Raw genomic sequence first — 13,589 nt, 5'->3', positions numbered from 1 at the left:
AAGTACACATGATAGTGGTTGCTGGGAAACAAAGTAACTGAAGGTACACAGAAGTACACATGATAGTGGTTGCTGGGAAACAAAGTAACTGAAGGTACACAGAAGTACACATGATAGTGGTTGCTGGGATACAAAGTAACTGAAGGTACACAGAAGTACACATGATAGTGGTTGCTGGGAAACAAGGTAACTGAAGGTACACAGAAGTACACATGATAGTGGTTGCTGGGAAACAAAGTAACTGAAGGTACACAGAAGTACACATGATAGTGGTTGCTGGGAAACAAGGTAACTGAAGGTACACAGAAGTACACATGATAGTGGTTGCTGGGAAACAAGGTAACTGAAGGTACACAGAAGTACACATGATAGTGGTTGCTGGGAAACAAGGTAACTGAAGGTGCTGGGAAAGTACACATGATAGTGGTTGCTGGGAAACAAAGAACTGAAGGTACACAGAAGTACACACATGAAGTGGTTGCTGGGAAACAAGATAACTGAAGTACACATTGCTGGGATGATAGTGGTTGCTGGGAAAGGTAACTGTAACTGAAGGTACACAGAAGTACACATGATAGTGGTTGCTGGGAAACAAAGTAACTGAAGGTACACAGAAGTACACATGATAGTGGTTGCTGGGAAACAAAGGTAACTGAAGGTACACAGAAGTACACATGATAGTGGTTGCTGGGAAACAAAGTAACTGAAGGTACACAGAAGTACACATGATAGTGGTTGCTGGGAAACAAAGTAACTGAAGGTACACACACAGAAGTACACATGATAGTGGTTGCTGGGAAACAAAGTAACTGAAGGTACACAGAAGTACACATGATAGTGGTTGCTGGGAAACAAGGTAACTGAAGGTACACAGAAGTACACATGATAGTGGTTGCTGGGAAACAAACAGTAACTGAAGGTACACAGAAGTACACATGATAGTGGTTGCTGGGAAACAAGGTAACTGAAGGTACACAGAAGTACACATGATAGTGGTTGCTGGGAAACAAGGTAACTGAAGGTACACAGAAGTACACATGATAGTGGTTGCTGGGAAACAAGGTAACTGAAGGTACACAGAAGTACACATGATAGTGGTTGCTGGGAAACAAGGTAACTGAAGGTACACAGAAGTACACATGATAGTGGTTGCTGGGAAACAAAGTAACTGAAGGTACACAGAAGTACACATGATAGTGGTTGCTGGGAAACAAGGTAACTGAAGGTACACAGAAGTACACATGATAGTGGTTGCTGGGAAACAAATGAAGGTAACTGAAGGTAAACAGAGTAACTGAAGGTACACAGAAGTACACATGATAGTGGTTGCTGGGAAACAAAGTAACTGAAGGTACACAGAAGTACACATGATAGTGGTTGCTGGGATACAAATTACTGCAATGTTGGAGACAATGTAGTTTGTTTGATTAAGCTAAACATCAAAATAAACATTGCACGATAATAGGACTTTCAAATTTACGAAGGTATTGACTGTCAGTTTATCAAAGTGGCTCAGCTTGAGAGTGTGTTTGACGTACACAACACTAATAGTTAAATATGGTGCAAAGTAATCTCAAAGAGTTTGAATTTAGTGTTTCTGCATCTGCCTGCTCATGTGTGAGATGTATCAGAAACCTGTCTGAAGGTGTGCGTTGTGTCAGATATACATACCAGACTGTCTGAAGGTATGTAATATGTCAGATATACATACCAGACTGTCTGAAGGTATGTAATGTGTCAGATATACATACCAGACTGTCTGAAGGTATGCAATGTGTCAGATATACATAACAGAGTGTCTGAAGGTAAGTTATGTGTCAGATATACATACCAGACTGTCTGAAGGTATGTAATGTGTCATATATACATACCAGACTGACTGAAGGTATGTAATGTATCATATATACATACCAGACTGACTTGAAGGTATGTTATGTGTCAGATATACATACCAGACTGTCTGAAGGTATGTAATGTGTCAGATATACATACCAGACTGTCTGAAGGTATGTAATTTGTCAGATATACATACCAGACTGTCTGAAGGTATGTAATGTTCATGTATACATACCAGACTGTCTGAAGGTATGTAATGTGTCAGGTATACATACCAGACTGTCTGAAGGTATGTAATGTGTCAGATATACATACGAGACCGTCTGAAGGTATGTAATTTGTCAGATATACATACCAGACTGTCTGAAGGTATTTTATGTGTCAGACTGTCTGAAGGTATGTAATGTGTCAGATATACATACCAGACTGTCTGAAGGTATATGTACAGACTGTCTGAAGGTATGTAATGTGTCAGATATACATACCAGACTGTCTGAAGGTATGTAATGTGTCAGATATACATACCAGACTGTCTGAAGGTATGTAATGTGTCAGATATACATACCAGACTGTCTGAAGGTATGTAATTTGTCAGATATACATACCAGACTGTCTGAAGGTATACCAGACCGTCTGAAGGATATACATACCAGACTGTCTGAAGGTATATAATGTGTCAGGTATACATACCAGACTGTCTGAAGGTATGTAATGTGTCAGATATACATACCAGACTGTCTGAAGGTATGTAATTTGTCAGGTATACATACCAGACTGTCTGAAGGTATGTTATGTGTCAGATATACATACCAGACTGTCTGAAGGTATGTAATGTGTCAGATATACATACCAGACTGTCTGAAGGTATGTTATGTGTCAGATATACATACCAGACTGTCTGAAGGTATGTAATGTGTCAGATATACATACCAGACTGTCTGAAGGTATGTAATGTGTCATATATACATACCAGACTGTCTGAAGGTATGTTATGTGTCAGATATACATACCAGACTGTCTGAAGGTATGTAATGTGTCAGATATACATACCAGACTGTCTGAAGGTATGTAATGTGTCAGATATACATACCAGACTGTCTGAAGGTATGTAATGTACCAGACTGTCAGATATACATACCAGACTGTCTGAAGGTAAGTTATGTGTCAGATCAGACTGTCTGAAGGTATGTAATGTGTCAGGTATACATACCAGACTGTCTGAAGGTATGTAATGTGTCAGATATACATACCAGACTGTCTGAAGGTATGTAATGTGTCAGATATACATACCAGACTGTCTGAAGGTATGTTATGTGTCAGATATACATACCAGACTGTCTGAAGGTATGTAATGTGTCAGATACATATACATACCAGACTGTCTGAAGGTATGTAATGTGTCAGATATACATACCAGACTGTCTGAAGGTATGTAATGTGTCAGATATACATACCAGACTGTCTGAAGGTATGTAATGTGTCAGATATACATACCAGACTGTCTGAAGGTATGTAATGTGTCAGATATACATACCAGACTGTCTGAAGGTATGTTATGTGTCAGATATACATACCAGACTGTCTGAAGGTATGTAATGTGTCATATATACATACCAGACTGTCTGAAGGTATGTAATGTGTCAGATATACATACCAGACTGTCTGAAGGTATGTAATGTGTCAGATATACATACCAGACTGTCTGAAGGTATGTAATGTGTCAGATATACATACAAGACTGTCTGAAGGTAAGTTATGTGTCAGACTGTCTGAAGGTATGTAATGTGTCAGGTATACATACCAGACTGTCTGAAGGTATGTAATGTGTCAGGTATACATACGAGACCGTCTGAAGGTATCTAATTTGTCAGATATACATACCAGACTGTCTGAAGGTATGTTATGTGTCAGACATACATACCAGACTGTCTGAAGGTATGTTATGTGTCAGATATACATACCAGACTGTCTGAAGGTATTTTATTTGTCAGATATACATACCAGACTGTCTGAAGGTAAGTTATGTGTCAGACTGTCTGGAGGTATGTAATGTGTCAGGTATACATACCAGACTGTCTGAAGGTATGTAATGTGTCAGGTATACATACGACACCGTCTGAAGGTATTTAATTTGTCAGAAATACATACCAGACTGTCTGAAGGTATTTTATGTGTCAGATATACATACGGGACTGTGTGAAGGTATTTTATGTGTCAGATATACATACCAGACTGTCTGAAGGTATGTAATGTGTCAGATATACATACCAGACTGTTTGAAGATATGTAATGTGTCAGATATACATACCAGACTGTCTGAAGGTATGTAATTTGTCAGATATACATACCAGACTGTCTGAAGGTAAGTTATGTGTCAGACTGTCTGAAGGTATGAAATGTGTCAGATATACATACCAGACTGTCTGAAGGTATGTAATGTCTCAGATATACATACTAGACTGTCTGAAGGTATGTTATGTGTCATATATACATACCAGACTGTCTGAAGGTCTGTTATGTGTCAGACTGTCTGAAGGTATGTAATGTGTCAGTTATACATACCAGACTGTCTGAAGGTATGTAATGTGTCAGATATACATTCCAGACTGTCTGAAGCTATGTAATTTGTCAGATATACATACCAGACTGCCTGAAGATAAGTTATGTGTCAGATTGTCTGAAGGTATGTAATGTGTCAGGTATACATACGAGACCGTCTGAAGGTATCTTATGTGTCAGATATACATACCAGACTGTCTGAAGGTATATAATGTGTCAGATATACATACCAGACTGTCTGAAGGTATGTAATGTGTCAGATATACATACCAGACTGTCTGAAGGTATGTAATGTGTCAGATATACATACCAGACTGTCTGAAGGTAAGTTATGTGTCAGACTGTCTGAAGGTATGTAATGTGTCAGGTGTACATACCAGACTGTCTGAAGGTATGTAATGTGTCAGGTATACATACGAGACCGTCTGAATGTATTTTATATGTCAGATATACATACCAGACTGTCTGAAGGTATGTTATGTGTCATATATACATACCAGACTGTCTGAAGGTATGTAATGTGTCAGATATACATACCAGACTGTCTGAAGGTATGTAATGTGTCAGATATACATACCAGACTGTCTGAAGGTAAGTTATGTGTCAGACTGTCTGAAGGTATTTTATGTGTCAGGTATACATACCAGACTGTCTGAAGGTATGTAATGTGTCAGGTATACATACGAGACCGTCTGAATGTATTTTATATGTCAGATATACATACCAGACTGTCTGAAGGTATGTTGTGTGTCATATATACATACCAGACTGTCTGAAGGTATATAATGTGTCAGATATACATACCAGACTGTCTGAAGGTATGTAATTTGTCAGATATACATACCAGACTGTCTGAAGGTATGTAATTTGTCAGATATACATACAAGACTGTCTGAAGGTAAGTTATGTGTCAAACTGTCTGAAGGTATGTAATGTGTCAGGTATACATACCAGACTGTCTGAAGGTATGTAATGTGTCAGGTATACATACGAGACCGTCTGAAGGTATCTAATTTGTCAGATATACATACCAGACTGTCTGAAGGTAATTTATGTGTCAGACTGTCTGAAGGTATGTAATATGTCAGGTATACGCACCAGACTGTCTGAAGGTATGTAATGTGTCAGGTATACATACGAGACCGTCTGAAGGTATCTAATTTGTCAGATATACATACCAGACTGTCTGAACGTATTTTATGTGTCAGATATACATACCAGACTGTCTGAAGGTATGTTATGTGTCAGATATACATACCAGACTGTCTGAAGGTATGTAATGTGTCAGATATACATACCAGACTGTCTGAAGGTATGTAATTTGTCAGATATACATACAAGACTGTCTGAAGGTAAGTTATGTGTAAGACTGTCTGAAGGTATGTAATGTGTCAGATATACATACCAGACTGTCTGAAGGTATGTAATTTGTCAGATATACATACCAGACTGTCTGAAGGTATGTAATTTGTCAGGTATACATACCAGACTGTCTGAAGGTATGTTATGTGTCATATATACATACCAGACTGTCTGAAGGCAAGTTATGTGTCAGATATACATACCAGACTGTCTGAAGGTATGTAATTTGTCATATATACATACCAGACTGTCTGAAGGTATGTAATGTGTCAGATATACATACCAGACTGTCTGAAGGTATGTAATGTGTCAGATATACATACCAGACTGTCTGAAGGTAAGTTATGTGTCAGACTGTCTGAAGGTATGTAATGTGTCAGGTATACATACGAGACCGTCTGAAGGTATCTTATGTGTCAGATATACATACCAGACTGTCTGAAGGTATATAATGTGTCAGATATACATACCAGACTGTCTGAAGGTATGTAATGTGTCAGATATACATACCAGACTGTCTGAAGGTATGTAATTTGTCAGATATACATACCAGACTGTCTGAAGGTAAGTTATGTGTCAGACTGTCTGAAGGTATGTAATGTGTCAGGTATACATACCAGACTGTCTGAAGGTATTTTCCAGATGTGTCAGATATACATACCAGACTGTCTGAAGGTATGTTATGTGTCATATATACATACCAGACCGTCTGAAGGTATGTAATTTGTCAGATATACATACCAGACTGTCTGAAGGTATTTTATGTGTCAGATATACATACCAGACTGTCTGAAGGTATGTAATGTGTTAGGTATACATACCAGACTGTCTGAAGGTAAGTTATGTGTCAGACTGCCTGAAGGTATGTAATGTGTCAGGTATACATACCAGACTGTCTGAAGGTATGTAATTTGTCAGATATACATACCAGACTGTCTGAAGGTATGTAATTTGTCAGGTATACATACCAGACTGTCTGAAGGTATGTTATGTGTCATATATACATACCAGACTGTCTGAAGGCAAGTTATGTGTCAGATATACATACCAGACTGTCTGAAGGTATGTAATTTGTCAGATATACATACCAGACTGTCTGAAGGTATGTTATGTGTCAGACTGTCTGAAGGTATGTAATGTGTCAGATAGACATACCAGACTGTCTGAGGGTATGTAATGTGTCAGATAGACATACCAGACTGTCTGAAGGTATGTAAATTGTCAGATATACATACCAGACTGTCTGAAGGTAAGTTATGTGTCAGACTGTCTGAAGGTATGTAATGTGTCAGGTATACATACCAGACTGTCTGAAGGTATATAATGTGTCAGATATACATACCAGACTGTCTGAAGGTATGTAATGTGTCAGATATACATACCAGACTGTCTGAAGGTATGTAATTTGTCAGATATACATACCAGACTGTCTGAAGGTAAGTTATGTGTCAGACTGTCTGAAGGTATGTAATGTGTCAGGTATACATACCAGACTGTCTGAAGGTATTTTATGTGTCAGATATACATACCAGACTGTCTGAAGGTATGTTATGTGTCATATATACATACCAGACTGTCTGAAGGTATGTAATGTGTCAGATATACATACCAGACTGTCTGAAGGTATTTTATGTGTCAGATATACATACCAGACTGTCTGAAGGTATGTAATGTGTTAGGTATACATACCAGACTGTCTGAAGGTAAGTTATGTGTCAGACTGCCTGAAGGTATGTAATGTGTCAGGTATACATACCAGACTGTCTGAAGGTATGTAATGTGTCAGGTATACATACGAGACCGTCTGAAGGTATCTAATTTGTCAGATATACATACCAGACTGTCTGAAGGTAAGTTATGTGTCAGACTGTCTGAAGGTATGTAATGTGTCAGGTATACATACCAGACTGTCTGAAGGTATGTAATGTGTCAGGTATACATACGAGACCGTCTGAAGGTATCTAATTTGTCAGATATACATACCAGACTGTCTGAAGGTATTTTATGTGTCAGATATACATACCAGACTGTCTGAAGGTATGTTATGTGTCATATATACATACCAGACTGTCTGAAGGTATGTAATATGTCAGATATACATACCAGACTGTCTGAAGGTATGTAATGTGTCAGATATACATACCAGACTGTCTGAAGGTATGTAATGTGTCAGATATACATACCAGACTGTCTGAAGGTATACATAATTTGTCAGATATACATACCAGACTGTCTGAAGGTATGTAAGACTGTCTGAAGGTAAGTTATGTGTCAGACTGTCTGAAGGTATGTAATGTGTCAGGTATACATACCAGACTGTCTGAAGGTATGTAATGTGTCAGATATACATACCAGACTGTCTGAAGGTATGTAATGTGTCAGATATACATACCAGACTGTCTGAAGGTATGTGATTTGTCAGATATACATACCAGACTGTCTGAAGGTATGTAACATGTCAGATATACATACCAGACTGTCACTATTACAGGCAAAGGTAAGCATTTGCATGCAATTAGCTTTCCGTTTGTTCTTCAGTCTGGGCGCCAGACATGACGGAGAAGAGAACGCATGTAATGCTGGTGACGGCTTCCTGATGGCGTCAGTAATAGAGATCAACTCCACAAACAGATGGTACCTGTCTCCGTGCAGTGTGGAATATATCGAAACGCTGTTGTCTCAGCTCAGAAGGTGTGTATAGAGGTTTGAAGAGGTTTGCAAGTCTTGCTCTTAATACCGCGGCAATAAACATCAACTCGGAGAGTGAATGGTGTCAGAACCCATGCTTCCATAGACAAACGTCTGTCGACTTCCCACCAGGAGTGGTACCGCTAGGTCTGGCCAGCATCTTGATACACAGTTGGAGCTGTAATCAGCCTTATTACTGTAATGTGTGTGCATTGGCATTTAGGTTCTGACACTAGTCTGTAAACAAATTAATTTGTCTGAGAAGCAATTCACCATATGAGGTTTGAAGCAAAAACGATGTCCTTGAAACCATTTCTTTGGTTTAAACACGCCGCCCTGTACTTGCATGAAAGAGTTTGGTTCAAGGGCACAATCTGTAGAAACCTCAGAAGCTGAGAAAATGACCATCAAGTACGATGTTCTCATGGTTACATTTACAACAGGCATGTAATACAAGTGACCGGTGTTGGTTACATACATTCCGTTTGTCAAGGCAAAGTTGATTTCATGTTATGACATTTCGTTGGTTATCTAGAGATAGGAATCTGTGCCTCCTCCAAAATAAGCACGAGGTGGAGAAAAACGAGGGTCCTACAACCAGCATCCACATGGGTGAGCTGTACACACCTGACCAGCAGTGTGAGCTCATTGAGGGCAGGGGATCCTACTTCTGCAGGGTAGGGGACACTTCGCTGTAGAAAAATATATATACGTAATCGACTGATGCCAGTTTGCAGAGTTTAAGATTAGTGTTTATGCTTTTGATAGAGCGTTGAAATGTCAACAAGTAAACTGTCACCACAGAGTAGCTCATTCTGATCATCAAATAATGACATATTAGGTGTAATGTCGTTGACAAGAAGTTGTAGATGCTTTAATTTGAAAACATGTTTATATTTAGAAAAGTGTTTACGTTAGTTTCTACAGTTTAAACATATATTTATATTCTTAACGTGAGGGATTCGGGAATCAAACCCTGAACTATTATACCGTTAAAGCACTCAGCGTACTTTAACTATAATAGTTCAGGGCAAAAGTGCACTTTATTACACTATAGATGGTAGTAGAGCGAACTGTATTTCTTACTCTCTTTTTACAACATGCGCCTACACTTGGTATACACCTATATCAATTTTTACCCCAGGATTTCTACTCCAAACCAGAAGATTACAGCCACATCTGTACCAACATATGGTGCCATGTGAGCAACTCGGCGCACAACATATGCAACAACTATGAAGGGTCGGACGGATACGCTTGTGGCAATAAGAAGGCAAGTGGCCACAGATTGAACCCGGGTCAGCAAGTGGACAGGGTTTCTGCTATTGTTATCAGGTGACCAGAGGAAGAGACCTGTCGAGACACTGGTCGGTGATCTCTCATATAACGCTAGTTGAGGATGGAGAGTCCCCACTATCCTTACAATGTAGAACAATAATGTTACTGGAAGATGGAGAGTCTCTACTATCCTTACAATGTAAAACTATAATGTTACTGGGAGATGGAGAGTCTCTACTATCCTTACAATGTAGAACTATAATGTTACTGGGAGGTGGAGAATCTCTACTATCCTTACAATGTAAAACTATAATGTTACTGGGACATGGAGAGTCCCTACTATCCTTACCATATAGAACTATAATGTTACTGGGAGATGGAGATTCCCTACTATCCTTACAATATAAAACTCTAATGTTACTGGAAGATGGAGAGTCTCTACTATCCTTACAATGTGAAACTATAATGTTACTGGAAGATGGAGAGTCTCTACTATCCTTAGCATATAAAGCTATAATGTTACTGGGAGATGGAGAGTGTCTACTATCCTTACAATGTAGAACAATAATGTTACTGAGAGATGGAGAGTCTTTACTATTCTTACAATGGAGAACAATAATATTACTGGAAGGTGGAGAGTCGCTACTATCCTTACAATGTAAAACTATAATGTTACTGAGAGATGGAGAGTCTTTACTATCCTTACAATGTAAAACTATAATGTTACTGAGAGATGGAGAGTCTCTACTATCCTTACAATGTAAAACTATAATGTTACTGGGAGATGGAGAGTCTCTACTATCCTTACAATGTAGAACTATAATGTAACTGGAAGATGGAGAGTCCCTACTATCCTTACTATGTAGAACTACAATGTTACTGGGAGATGGAGAATCTCTACCATCCTTACAATGTAGAACTATAATGTAACTGGAAGATGGAGAGTCCCTACTATCCTTACAATGTAAAACTATAATGTAACTGGGAGATGGAGAGTCTCTACTATCCTTACATGTAGAACTACAATGTTACTGGGAGATGGAGAATCTCTACCATCCTTACAATGTAGAACTATAATGTTACTGGGAGATGGAGATTCCCTACTATCCTTACAGTGTAGAACTATAATGTTACTGGAAGATGGAGAGTCTCTACTATCCTTAGCATGTAAAGCTATAATGTTACTGGAAGATGGAGAGTCTCTACTATCCTTACAATGTAGAACTATAATGTTACTGGGAGATGGAGAGTCTCTACTATGCTTACAATGTAGAACTATAATGTAACTGGGAGATGGAGAGTCTCTACTATCCTTACAATATAGAACTATAATGTTACTGGGAGATGGAGAATCTCTACTATCCTTACAATGTAGAACAATAATGTTACTGGGACATGGAGAGTCCCTACTATCCTTACAATGTAAAACTATAATGTTACTGGGAGATGGAGAATCTCTACCATCCTTACAATGTAGAACAATAATGTTACTGGGAGATGGAGAGTCTCTACTATCCTTACAATGCAGAACTATAATGTAACTGGGAGGTGGAGAGTCCCTACTATCCTTACTATGTAGAATTACAATGTTACTGGGAGATGGAGAGTCTCTACTATCCTTACAATGTAGAACTATAATGTTACTGGGAGATGGAGAGTCTCTACTATCCTTACAATGTAGAACTATAATGTAACTGGAAGATGGAGAGTCTCTACTATCCTTACAATGTAGAACTATAATGTTACTGGGAGATGGAGAGTCCCTACTATCCTTACTATGTAGAACTACAATGTTACTGGGAGATGGAGAATCTCTACCATCCTTACAATGTAGAACTATAATGTAACTGGGAGATGGAGAGTCTCTACTATCCTTACAATGTAAAACTATAATGTTACTGGGAGATGGAGAGTCTCTACTATCCTTACAATGTAGAACTATAATGTAACTGGAAGATGGAGAGTCTCTACTATCCTTACAATGTAGAACTATAATGTTACTGGAAGATGGAGAGTCCCTACTATCCTTACTATGTAGAACTACAATGTTACTGGGAGATGGAGAATCTCTACCATCCTTACAATGTAGAACTATAATGTAACTGGAAGATGGAGAGTCCCTACTATCCTTACAATGTAAAACTATAATGTAACTGGGAGATGGAGAGTCTCTACTATCCTTACAATGTAAAACTATAATGTTACTGGGAGATGGAGAGTCCCTACTATCCTTACAGTGTAGAACTATAATGTTACTGGAAGATGGAGAGTCTCTACTATCCTTAGCATGTAAAGCTATAATGTTACTGGAAGATGGAGAGTCTCTACTATCCTTACAATGTAAAACTATAATGTTACTGGGAGATGGAGAGTCTCTACTATGCTTACAATGTAGAACTATAATGTAACTGGGAGATGGAGAGTCTCTACTATCCTTACAATGTAGAACTATAATGTTACTGGGAGATGGAGAGTCTCTACTATCCTTACAATGTAGAACTATAATGTTACTGGGAGATGGAGAGTCCCTACTATCCTTACAATGTAAAAACTATAATGTTACTGGGAGATGGAGAGTCTCTACTATCCTTACAATGTAGAACAATGTTACTGGGAGATGGAGAGTCTCTACTATCCTTACAATATAGAACTATAATGTTACTGGAAGATGGAGAGTCCCTACTATCCTTACAATAAAGAACTATAATGTAACTGGGAGATGGAGAGTCTCTACTATCCTTACAATGTAAAACTATGATGTTACTGGGAGATGGAGAGTTCCTACTATCCTTACAGTGTAGAACAATAATGTTACTGGAAGATGGAGAGTCTCTACCATCCTTATAATGTAGAACTATAATGTTACTGGGAGATGGAGAGTCTCTACTATCCTTACAATGTAGAACTATAATGTTACTGAGAGATGGAGAGTCTCTACTATCCTTACAATGTAGAACTATAATGTAACTGGAAGATGGAGAGTCCCTACTATCCTTACATTACAGAACTATAATGTTACTGGGAGATGGAGATTCTTTACTATCCTTACAATGTAGAACAATAATGTTACTGGAAGGTGGAAAGTCTCTACTATCATTACAATGTAAAACTACAATTTTACTGGAAGATGTAGAGTCTCTACTATCCTTACAATGTAGAACAATAATGTTACTGGAAGGTGGAAAGTCTCTACTATCATTACAATGTAAAACTACAATTTTACTGGAAGATGTAGAGTCTCTACTATCCTAAGCATGTAGAACTATAATGTTACTGGAAGATGGAGAGTCTCTACTATCCTTAGCATGTAAAGCTATAATGTTACTGAGAGATGGAGAGTCTCTACTATCCTTACAATGTAGAACTATAATGTTACTGGAAGATGGAGAGTCTCTACTATCCTTACAATGTAGAACTATAATGTTACTGGAAGATGGAGAGTCCTACTATCCTTAGCATGTAGAACTATAATGTTACTGGAAGATGGAGAGTCCCTACTATCCTTAGCATGTAAAGCTGTAATGTTACTGGAAGATGGAGAGTCTCTACTATCCTTAGGATGTAAAGCTGTAATGTTACTGGAAGATGGAGAGTCTCTACTATCCTTAGCATGTAAAGCTATAATGTTATTGAGAGACGGATACTCTCTACTATCCTTACGACGTACAGCAATAATGTTACTGAGAGATGGCGAGTTTCTTCTATCTTTACAATGTAAAACTATAATGTTACTGGGAGATGGAAAGTCGAGGCACTGCTTCACTGAGCCACCAGATCACCTCCTTGCGTTTGTAACATATCCTGGATGAGGACGAGGGCGTCTTCTCCAGACGGGATAGGTTACGGAATCAAACAAAACCTAGTTG

At 38.4% G+C, this 13,589-nt stretch overlaps 1 protein-coding gene across 2 annotated transcripts in view; it reads left to right on the top strand.

The window, feature by feature from the left end:
- LOC124253236 (zinc metalloproteinase-disintegrin-like batroxstatin-3) overlaps positions 1 to 13,589 on the top strand; it is a 50,903-nt gene that overhangs the window by 12,148 nt on the left and 25,166 nt on the right. For both annotated transcript variants that reach the window (XM_046686976.1, XM_046686975.1), the window contains exons 8-10: positions 8,296 to 8,448; positions 8,981 to 9,122; positions 9,590 to 9,718. In XM_046686976.1, coding sequence (XP_046542932.1) covers positions 8,296 to 8,448; positions 8,981 to 9,122; positions 9,590 to 9,718 — 424 coding nt within the window. The remainder of the gene's footprint in view (positions 1 to 8,295; positions 8,449 to 8,980; positions 9,123 to 9,589; positions 9,719 to 13,589) is intronic.

This window comes from Haliotis rubra, unplaced genomic scaffold (genome assembly GCF_003918875.1).
Source record: "Haliotis rubra isolate DU_JTF1 unplaced genomic scaffold, ASM391887v1 Scf536, whole genome shotgun sequence".
Taxonomy (NCBI): Eukaryota; Metazoa; Mollusca; class Gastropoda; order Lepetellida; family Haliotidae; genus Haliotis; species Haliotis rubra.
Note: the sequence above shows the minus strand (reverse complement) of the source record. Positions and strands in the feature narration are given on the sequence as shown.